General features: G+C 39.8%; 1 protein-coding gene across 7 annotated transcripts in view; it reads left to right on the top strand.

Moving 5' to 3' along the window:
- The window catches only part of LOC107720684 (lysine-specific demethylase 6B-like), a 30093-nt gene that overhangs the window by 7118 nt on the left and 11428 nt on the right, over nucleotides 1–11547 (top strand). For 5 of the 7 annotated variants that reach the window (XM_016528472.1, XM_016528477.1, XM_016528476.1 and 2 more), the window contains 6 exons: nucleotides 8881–8963; nucleotides 9067–9190; nucleotides 9297–9377; nucleotides 9983–10178; nucleotides 10282–10494; nucleotides 10902–11036. In XM_016528472.1, coding sequence (XP_016383958.1) covers nucleotides 9072–9190; nucleotides 9297–9377; nucleotides 9983–10178; nucleotides 10282–10494; nucleotides 10902–11036 — 744 coding nt within the window. In that variant the 5' untranslated portion in view covers nucleotides 8881–8963; nucleotides 9067–9071. Of the gene's footprint in view, nucleotides 1–2351; nucleotides 2584–8880; nucleotides 8964–9066; nucleotides 9191–9296; nucleotides 9378–9982; nucleotides 10179–10281; nucleotides 10495–10901; nucleotides 11037–11547 lie in introns of those variants that run through there. The other 2 variants (XM_016528474.1, XM_016528473.1) reach the window with 2 other exon arrangements.

Genomic DNA, 11547 nt, shown 5'->3' with positions numbered 1-11547 from the left:
TTCTTATAGCAGATAAATTGTAATTTTCTTTTATTATTTATTTTCATTTTTAATTCAGTGATTTTAAATTCTAATTTAGTTATTTTAATGCTTTAAAGAGCAATTTTAGATTGTAATATTCTAATGTTCTGCTATCTATTCTGCAAACTATAAAAGGTACAGCTGTAATAAAAGGTTTTATCATATTTATAAAAGAAAGATACAGCTTTACGATTCTCTCCGAAAGCAGCCGAGCTTCTGGAGGTGCGCCGTAGGCGGAGCTAAAGAGTGACGAAACACAGACATTTGATGCAGTTTCACTTACTGTCTGCGATTCTAAATCATTACTGGGATCTTTTATAGCTGGGACCGCTCCATCTTTCAGTATCAAATGATGTGCAAATCCAGCGTTGAACTGGGCCTTGTTTATAAAACGTTCAGCAACAAACACACTTGTGAAACTCCGTTGCTGCCCTGAAAAACAAACTGCATCCACTGTTCACGTAACGCTGTGTTCCTTTGGGAAGCTGAACAAAGTTATCTTTCCCTTAAGTAAGTTACAACCAAAAACACACTTCTTTGGAGACATTCTTCCTGAGCGAGTCCCGTGCAGCAGTGCTGCCAAATGAAGCCCGTTGATGGCATAGACTGATGGGCGTGCTCTTGCTCTCTTGCTCCGGTCGACGCGGGCGCGTTCTTCCAGGAGAAATGCCCACCCCCCCCCCCCAACATGTTTTTATACCTGTACAAAAAGATTTACCCTCGAATCCTGTGCCATTAAACTGGATTTTATTTCGCTATCTTGACACTGTAGCAATCTTAAACAATCTTGCTCAGCAAGATTCTCTTAAAACTAGATTCTCTTAAAACTAGTGAACTAGGCTTATGCCTAGTTCACACTACAGGATTTTAAGCCCGATTTAAGCCCGATTTGCAAGTTATGCCTAGTTCACACTACAGGATTTTAAGCCCGATTTAAGCCCGATTTGCAAGTTAACGAGCTCGCCGACAGGTCGGGCTGTGATTGGGGGAAAATCAGCAGGTGATCGGCGCTCGGCAATCTTTATGTGTAAACTACACAACGACGCGTCAAAGAGGCTCGCTGATGCGTCGCCGATGGCAAACAAATATCTAGCATGCCAAATATCTGGACCGGTCGGCCGACTCGACATCACGTGGTGTCAGGTGTCGTGACGAGCTACAGCCAATAAGAGAGCAAGGCATGGGTTGAGGTCACCGGAAGAAAAACAACAGCAGCAACATGGCTTAAAGAAAAGTTTGGACACAATAAACGGAGCAAAATGTTTAATTGAGCAAACAGCTTGCAGCGCTAATTTCTTCCCGACATCCATTTTCAAATAAACAACTCCTGTTTCATGTGTTGTTTCGCGTCATTCCCGTTCCAATTCTTGCGTTTGTTTTTGTGACAAAACGTGCTTTGTAGAGTCGTTGGGTGACAGAGTTGTTGTCAGCTTGTGTAGTGTGTAACTCCCGGTTGCGGATCATTTACATAGAGTCACGTAGTGTGAGCACCAAGATAGACAATCAAGTCATGTAGTCTGAACAGCACAGCGATCTGCTGACATTTAAAGTCATGTAGTGTGAACTTGGCTTTAGCCATAACAGCTTAACTTGTTTTGTAGCAATAATGAGAATTCCTCAAGGAATGCTAAAGTGTATTTGTGAGGCATTCTGAATTGCGTTTCAGAGTTCACATACTTGCGTAGGTTCTAGGACATAAAATTGCCAAGATTACCATGCATTACAATAAGAACATATTTCTTTACATTTCTAAATAATAGTAAGCAGCTTTTGTTACCAGTCAGTCAACTGTAATTTCTTCCAGGTGGACAAATTCTTATCAACTCTGGAAGGTTTGCATGTGGTGCATGTGTGGCAGAAGAGGGAAAGTTGTCTAAACAACATGCAAACCCTCATATCTGAAGTCACTGAACAAATAAGAAAATAAATCAGACAATGTGAACCAGACCGGTAAATCTTCATAAGCAGCCATGCAAATTTCTCAATTGCACATAATCTACCTCAGGAGGTCTCGTAGTCCATGTTTGCATGTTTTTTTCTTCTCAGGTAAGATCATTGTTTTGAGCTCAGAACGTCTTCTGTAGAATTGAGCTGATGTGCATTAAGCAGAGTTTATGATTGGTTGCCTTGGAAACACATACTGTACTCTTTAGGTGTGAAGAGAGAGAGAGAGAGAGAGAGAGAGAGAGAGAATGGGGATGGAGTGAAGGAGAGGGAAGGTGGGGGAGGGGCTGTACAGGGAAAAGCAAAAAAAAGAAAAAGAAATGAAAGCAGACTGGCTGGTAGAAGGGGGTTGGGCTATCTTCTCTCAACACCACTCTCTTTACCTCTTTCACTCTCTCCCTCTATTTCTCTCTCTCTCTTTCTGCTTTCTCGTACCATTCCTTCCCTTTCTTTGTCTGCTGAAGGAGAAGGCAGGAAAGGAGGGTGCAAATGTGAGAGAAAGCGAGAGAGTGTGTTGAGAGAGGGGTAAGAAAGGACAAGACAGAATGGACTAGGCACACTCGCCTTTTTGACAATAGAAGCTCACTTCACTTCCTGTCTGTCAGTGGCGTTCCGTGAGTAAGTCCTCTCACTCTTTTTGTGTGTGTGTGTGTGTGTGTGTGTGTGTGTGTGTACGCATGAGTGCACGTTTTGTCAGAGCTGTCATCCGGTATAAGGTAAAGGTGAAACATTTAAAGGTAAATTGCGCCCGAGCAGTGGGCAAACAGGAAGCAGTGCCCTTCTCTTTCTTTTTGACCTGCAAGGTAAGAATGCTTGTGCATCTCAGGAGAGAAACACTCATCTCTCCTTTCCATGCCACTTAAATACCGGCCCCTCCGGCTCACTTTTTCTGTCTTTGTGCTCCATGTGGTTTCTTTACCTTTTCTTTGTGCAGTAATGTGACTGACTGTGAATGTTTTGCAATAAATCCCCTGCAAGTCTCTACAACTCAAAGTACATTGTGAAGTTAGCTTCTGAGGAGATCCTTCTGTACATAATGCAGTTGTGTGTGCGTGTGTGTGTGTATGTGTAATACAATAGCAAGCCGGTCTCTACTGAATACTTTTGTACAGGAAGTATGGTTATTATAGCTGGCAAGCTTGATCTCTGCCATTATGGCTCAACACAGATCTAATAAAAGACACCGCCTCGGTGTGTGTGTCTGCAGAGAACTTTCTCAGACAACCTCCCCACAAGCAGTATCACCCATAACTCTCTCTGCACGAGAGAGATTTCCTCAGTTTGTTATGTGCCAAAGAACACCCACATGCACGCATTACGTTACTCTCCTGTGGGGCCCCATGGTCACCTGTCGTCCCTGTTGGCCCAATTCATTAGCAGCACCTGCAAATGAAGATAGAATGATAAGAGAGAAGAGAAACAGAGACAGAAGGATAGGCATATCTCCAAGAGTTGTAAAAGAATTGAAAATAGTTGAATGAGTAATGTAAATATCTGCTTAACTTTAAGATCTCCTGCAAACTTCAAGTGTGTTATACAGAGAGTTTTGCATTTAAAAGGAGGGTGCTCCCAAAAATGACAATTCAGCCATAATTCACTGGAACTGGAATGGTTTTCAATTCTCTGTGGAACACAAAATAATAAATTTTGAAGAATCATGTTGTTCTTTTACAAATATTGAAAGCTTACAGTATATTGACAAGGGGAGTTCAGAAAGTGACAAAAAAGGGTCATAAAAGTAGCCTACCCTAAGTGGCACATATGGCTAGTACATCTTCTGAAAGCATGGAGTATGGTGAAGTAAATGCAATTTCAGTTAATCTTCAATGAAAATATCACTCTTCATCACTCAAATCTCATTTGCACTTGTGCATATTTAAATGTCTTGTAAAGAAGCATTGAGCCAGAATTGTTGTCAGTGGCACCAAAATCCATTGATTCGTTAAGGATGAATGATATTTGAGATCTACAACAATGAATAACGACTTCAGTTCCTCTCACCAAATCAAAGAAGACTATTATGTGGCTTGAGGAGATTTGTAATATAGTGCAAAAGTCGTATGGAGCACTTTATTATCTCCCTCGAATGTCATTTGCACTTGTGCATATTCATACTTGCAACCGATTTTCATTTTTGGGTCCACTGTTCCTTTGACAGGCAGAAGTAGAGAGTGTGTAAGTGCAAATGTGTGAGTGTGTTTCAAAAGAAGGCTTCTATGAGAGATTGTATGTCTTTATTTTCTCACAGGCTTACCTTACATCAGAGGTATTTTCTATCAAATTAGTTTGTCCCTAGCTGCCCTATATGTTAAATGACCTAAATCCACCAGCAAATGCATCGGGCCTGTTATAACACACACTCTTGATCTGATATAAACCTCATGTGCGAGAGCAAGTCTCTGTCTCTGTTTATTTAGAGTAATATGAGATATGTGTGCATGTCAATATCTGCCTCTCAGATTGGATATCAACTCATAAACCCCACCGACTGTGACCCCAACAGCTGCCATAGCATGTCAAGTTTTTAACGACTTGTAAGCGTCAATGGCACCACTACCTAAGCGTGAAAGAACAAGACAGAGAGACAGAAATCCTGTGAGAAAAACTCTCTCAGAAAGTGTGACTGATCATTTGACAGCGTAGTAGAGAATCACGTTCGTGCGGTTACACCGAGGGTCCCACATCAGCAAATATAATCTGTTTAAAACACAGTTTTCTCCACAACAAAGTCCTGCTTGACGTGAAATACGCAAATAAAAGACGTTTTACTCATTCATGTTACGAAGCTAGATATCGTTCTGCGTCTGAAACTGAAACTGATCAGCTAAACCTCAAATTCTCATACGTGATATGATTTAGAGACGCACAACATATCTAATTTAGTTGTTTAAACAGGAAACCCCTCGCAGTTCGGCCTAGCCGCTTTTGTTTACGTCTGCAGTGTGCGTGGGTTTTTTTCGCTGAATATCGAGTCTGAATTTCTCTCATATATCAGTCAGTAACACAATCTCGCTGCTCCTGACAGCAGTGGCGCCCCTATTTTTCCCTTCCCACTCTTCCTCTCTCTTTCCGACTGTTTGATTCCTGCTGTAGTTCCCCTCAGCTCTCATGAGATATTGTTTCAGATGGACAGTCACCGCAGACTCTTTGTTTTCGACTGGATTCCTGGCTTTACTGTTGAGTTTTGCGAAGAGTTCGAGTCAGCGTAATCAATGTGGATTCTAGACTGTGTGGCTTTCTATAGAGTATCAAACTGTTTTGGGGGTTTTAAAAGGGTCATATCATTAAATTTTATGGAACTGGAACAGATCCAAAAACTAATCATCCAAAATGACTTGTAATAAAATTTCAGATGTCAAAACCCGAGTTCATTCAATAATTTAATGAGGAAGTATACTATTATTCCAAGATACCGGAATAAGAAATGTTAATGGAAATGAGTAAAATGTGGGAAATAATGCCAAATGTTTTGCTCTTTCTGTCTTAGCATATCCTTCTGGATCCCAACATTAGGAAAAAAGGGAATGAAAGGGTTTATTTTTAGCAAGATCCCTAAGCATTTCAGTTTGATTTTAACAGTTCATGCTGCAAATTCAGTATCTGTGCATGTTTATTATGCGTCACAATGTAATGTAGGCTCTTATTAAGAAACAAGGACGTGCTCACTAAATAAGACATCACAGCATATCTGCTGTTAGTCATTTCTTATGCAAAAAGTCAGTTTACATAAGAGTCCTAAAGGCACAACAGCAAAATTGGCCTGTTTAATTTGACTAAATGCATACATATACTAAAATTATGAGTGTTTTTGGTGCAAAAAATCTTGATTAACATTATAAGTATGCCTCAGAGAGAAAAAAATATGATATGACCCCTGTAGAACTATGATACAAAAGCAGAATTACTGTGGTTACTGATATGGACTCGATTAAACTAAGAAAAGCAAGATATGGGATAAAAAGAAATTTAAGACGAACATTGCTGGACAGCCTTAGGCCCATTATTTTCTAATGCAATTCCTGCTTAATCTAAGTGCATGTGTGTGAAACTGGAGAGACTCATAAAAGCTTATAGGAAGAGGAAGATGCATGAGTGAAAGCTCTTCGGATGATTCTCCAACTGTCTGTCTGCATCGCACCTCATTTGAATGTAATGCAAAGAAGCTGTACTCATCCATGAGATGTGAGACTCTTCACTCATGCATCCCAATGAGGCCTGATAACAACCACAATCACAATTGAACCACTTGAAAAAATTCATGTAGGGAAGACATTTCAGACTCGTTTGTAAAAGTGAGATATTTTTCAGCAGTGTGTGTATGAGGTCACGACCACAACTGCACAACAGTGTCACATTTTTACAGGAAGTTAGAGCCACTTCCTTTCCAACGGAACAGTTTGCTGGGTTTCTATGGCTACCTACATTAGCAGCATGTCATAAAAACGTTGGCATACACACACAACCCACTTTTGCACGTCAGTCTTGCATCATTGTGTTTTGTATCCTCGCTGGTGAAGGCACGCTGTGAGAGTCTGGTTTGGACTGAACAGGTGTGATGTACCTGGATAGGTTTGTGTAATCTGATATAACAACCTGTTTGACAGTGCATTGTTGGTCTGCTTTAAAATTTGATTACAATGGGACAGGACGCTCACATGAACGTTGGCAAATAAAAAGGACATTTCACAGAGGTGCTTTTCGAAGCTCAGGAGACTTTATGTAGTTCTCAGTTAAGATTCGTTGAAGTATCAGCTTTGTCTCAGATAGTTATCCTAAATTTCCTTACAATCAGAAAAGATAAAAACAATTGAGACAATAGCAGACATGCAGTAAGCAATTTCCTGGCTCTTCCAAGCTTTATAATGGCAGTGAATCGTGGTCGAGATTTTGAAGCAAAATAAAGTGCATCCATCCATCATAAGTGCTCAATGCGGCTCTGGGGAGTTAATAAAGGTCTTCTGAAGCGAAACGATGTGCTTGTATAAGAAAAATATCCATATTTAAAACTTTATAAACCATAATCGCTAACTGATGTACTTGGGTTCACTAGAGAGGCCTTTATTAACTCCCCGGAGTCGTGTGGAGCACTTTTTATGTTGGATGGATGCACTTTTTGGAGCTCCAAAATCTCGACCCCCATTCACTGCCTTTATAAAGCTTGGAAGAGCCAGACATTTTTTAATATAACTCTGATTGTATTCGTCTGGAAGAAGAAAGTCATATACACCTAGGTTGGCTTGAAGGTGAGTAAATCATGGGGTAATTTTCATTTTTGGGTGAACTATTCCTTTAAAGTCATGATGAACGGAAGTAGCGACAGATCTTTTCTTGGTTTGGTTTCGTTCATTGCTTGTTGATTGGATGAAGCCAGATCTGAATGGAATGTCGATTGTAAGAAAGGGGTGGGGTTTAAGTGGACTAAATGATTGGAGAAGTCCAGCATACATCATATACATCAGAGAGAAAATTCGACTTTAATCAGCTTCAAGCAAAAAATCTTAATGAAGCATATATATGAATTATTCAATCGCATGACTTTCACATGACACAGTCACATGAGATCTAGGAATGTATTCAGTAAATGTGTTTCCATTGTAGTTTGAGCGAATCTTTTCTTGAAAAGAACAAGCTCAAGTGAGCGTACATGTTTTTTGCACTTTTTGTTTTTTTCGGTCTAGCATTTTTTAGGCAATATTGGAAAATGTGCATTAAAATATATGGATTAAAACATGCCTGTTGTTCAGATCTCTTCTGAAATTCTAGAGAAGGTGACATTTCTAGGCAAGTCTCCATGTTTTCTCCATTTAATCTCTTTGCTGTTTATGAGAAACAAGAGCTCTCAACATAATAGATGGGCTATGTGTGTGTGTGACAGAGAGAGAGAGTGGAAGGAAACATGCAAATGCTTACCATGTGTTATACCTGTACATCTAGCAAATGTGTCAAAGTTCAAGCGTGTGTGTTTAACTGAGTATGTGTTAAATGCGCTATTTTATGAGATGAAGATAAGAGGTGAAACAGTCTTTAACAAACACAAAGAGCCTGCAGTTGCTCTGTCCTGATCTGAACCAGAACGCACAACTGGAGTTTTACAGTATGAGAGCTGAGCTATTCATGGACCAAAAAGAGCACAAATGGCCTCCTGTAACCTCACACACACTCGCACACTTGTTACTCTTCTTCCTATGATAAAGGACAGTTGGTGTGGGTGGGGTGGAGAGTGGGGGGCAGAGATAAGACGAACAGGAGCCTGTGGATTGCTGCAGATGCTTCGCGTTGAACTTGTTCCAGCGTTGCATGTTTGATCTGTTGCCTCAGTCAAATCTAGAGGAAGCGTCAGTCAGGTGCTAGAATATCTTCAAAGGTGTGTGGGCGACGTGAAGATCACAATGAGATTTATTTCTTTGACAGTTAAGGACATTGTGTTGTGTTATGCAGCACATTATGCATTGTAGCCACAAATATGCTACAGAGTTAGCATACTTGTGGCTACCATGGAGCCATGTTGTCTTTTCTCTCAGGAAACTGATATTGACCATCATTTACAAGAGCACGTCCTGAAGATTTCCTTTCTGCTGTCCCCTCCCTCACTTGATTTCCATCTATCTTTATGTGTCTAACTTCCTGTGCAATGACTATTGCTATTGCTTAGACTAAAAGTTTGTCAGATCCCTAACCCTAAGTATTGTAATTAGACCAGTAACTTGTCCTGCATTGTTTGATAGGGACTTGAATGATACCTGTTGGACAATTACAATGGATGGAAAATCCCATAGATTTACCTTGAAGGACAATCCACACTACTAATGTTCTTCTAAAAATATCACAAAGCAAGGCATTACTCTTATCATGTGATATTATGAAAGAATGCTTTATTCATTCTTGTTATTTCTTTTCTCTCTTTCTTTTATTCAGAAAAGCTCAAATTGAAAGCGAGGGAAAGTGTAGTGATCTCTGTTGAGATCTGCAGTGGAGGGATTCTCAGACTCATCAGTGTGGTGAGTATTCACAGGACGCTTTCTTCTCTCCAGAACAAGGTACATCACGAGTGAACAGCTACAGTAATTGCTTTAGTATGTGCGTGTGTTTGTCTCGCCCCAGGCTGAATGTATCACATAGCAGAGCAGTATTCTGGACTCAACTCGTGGGATTCCTTCCCCTCTTCTGGGCCGAATCGAGCACCATGGGCCCCAGGCAGCAACCGGCACTGGGCCTCTACATCCAGGTCATCCTTCCTCCACACACATTTAGAAATGTAGCATCCGTTAATTGAACACTGTTTTATTGTGTATATCTTACAGTTGTTAAATCATCAGTTCTTCTGTTTTCAGGTGCAGTGGAGGGAACTATCAATCCCCATCCCAAAACTACACAGCAGGAAGAAGCTACCCAAATAAAGCTTATAACAACAGGTCAGTCGTTCTTTTCTGCTCTAATAGTACTGAAATCCCAATTTGCATCCTACACACTGCTTTATCACAACTGCACCACTAGTACACTTGTATGATGTGTATTTTTGGCACATACATTATAATTTAGTGAATCAATGTATTATTACTATGTACGTTTTTATATTTTGTTATATTTTTATATTCTATATATATTTTTAATGTTTTTATATATTTTGTACATTTTTATTTTCGTTATATATTTTTTTTTTAATTTTAAAAATAATTATTTTACAGTTTGAATGTAATATTATTTAATATTTATAACTTATACTACTTATAACTATTGTATTTTATACATTTATACATTATATAAATAAGAATTTGTCATAAAAATGTATATATTACTGTTTTTATACCACTTTTTATAACTCTACTAATGTTACTATTTATGTTGCTTGTATGTTACTAACATGCCATCCAGGTGTTTTAATGTACGTTTTCAATGTACTGTGATTTGACATGCACAATATTGCATGCTATATGTTACAGATAATATGCAAATTTGCCACGTTAACACTGCTGTGGATTAACATTCATGGATAGTATTCCTCTTTATTTACAAACAGACCGCCAGGTTTCAGCAGGGACAGGCCCCACACACACCCCAGAGACAGAGGCATTGGAAAAGAGCAAAGGGTCCCGAGGGGCTGCGGACCAACACAGAGCCAGCACCATAATCCAGTGCGCCCCACCCTAAACTACAGCTCAGGGTGTGGAGGACACCTCTCTAGCAGCAACAATCACAGCAGCCAGCCACACAGGGTGAGGCCATCCACATTTCTAGAGATACAGTGCTATCAAAGATGAGCTAAACACAAAAGAACTCTTAATATCCTGAATGACTTGATGCTATTTCCTGTTTCAGTATGGGGGTCCACATCAGCAGCAGCGTTCCACTGGGCGTCCCCCACAGACCCAGGGAGACAAATGGACACAGTCAACTCAGTCCAGGACATACCAAGGGCCCTCTCTCAAACGTCCAGCACCTCCTCACAATATGTCACCACCACACTGGGATCCATCCCCTTCACGAGACGACTGTCCCAGCAAGAGAAGCAGGAGCATCAGTTCACATCAGGTCAGTCATGTTCCTTTCTTTGTTACATTTACATTTACATTTAGTCATTTAGCAGACGCTTTTATCCAAAGCGACTTGAGGACAATGGAAGCAATCAAAATCAACAAAAGAGCAATGATATACAAGTGCTATAACAAGTCTCAGTTAGCTTAACGCAGTACACTTAGCAAAATTTTGTAGCAAAATTTTCATAGCAAGCATTTTGTTGAAAATTAATGTGCAAAGACAACTACTATTTACATGTACAATTCTGAATTTTTATGTTTTTCTGTTCGTTTTTGTTTACAAAGTGATATGTCAGTGAAAAAGATTTGGTTATAAAGAGGCAGTAGTCTTTAAGCACCATCTGCTGGTCAGAATGAGAACATCCTTAAGTGATAGTGCATGACTCTTGATCAATTCTGCAGAATTTCCACCTGAGAGAGAAATATTTCATCAACCGTCCACCTCCATCACATCCACCTTGGCCATGGAGCCCAGCATACAAAAGCTCAATGCACTGGAGCCTGTCTGAGAAGAGGTCCTCCCCCTCTCGATTTCAGGTAGACCAGTGTCTCAGCTGCATTTTTTGAGCAATTGATTTTCTATATATAATCACATACTTACCATACTTGTGCCTAATCACACACTTTGCTTTAAATACAGCGGGTAAAATAAGTATGGAACACGTCACCATTTTTCTCAGTAAATATATTTCTAAAGCTGCTGTTGACTTGAAATTTTCACCAGATGTCGGTAACAACCCAAGTAATCCATATATACAAAGAAAACAAAACAAATAAGTTCAGAAATTAATTTATGTGTAATAAAATGGAATGACACAGGGAAAAAGTATTGAACACATGATGAAAGGGAGGTGCAAAAAGGTATGGAAAGCCAAGACACCAGCTAAAATCAATCAGTAATTAGAAAGCAATTCTGCCCCTATAGTCAGTGGAAATTAATATTAGCTGGTTCAGTCCCAACACCTACAGTACCAGAATGATGAAGATGAAACAAGGGTGGACATTTCAGCAAGACAATAATCCCAAACACAGCCAAGGAAACTCTCGA

Source organism: Sinocyclocheilus rhinocerous, unplaced genomic scaffold (assembly GCF_001515625.1).
Source record: "Sinocyclocheilus rhinocerous isolate Xijiao unplaced genomic scaffold, SAMN03320098_v1.1 scaffold603, whole genome shotgun sequence".
NCBI lineage: Eukaryota > Metazoa > Chordata > Actinopteri > Cypriniformes > Cyprinidae > Sinocyclocheilus > Sinocyclocheilus rhinocerous.
Note: the sequence above shows the minus strand (reverse complement) of the source record. Positions and strands in the feature narration are given on the sequence as shown.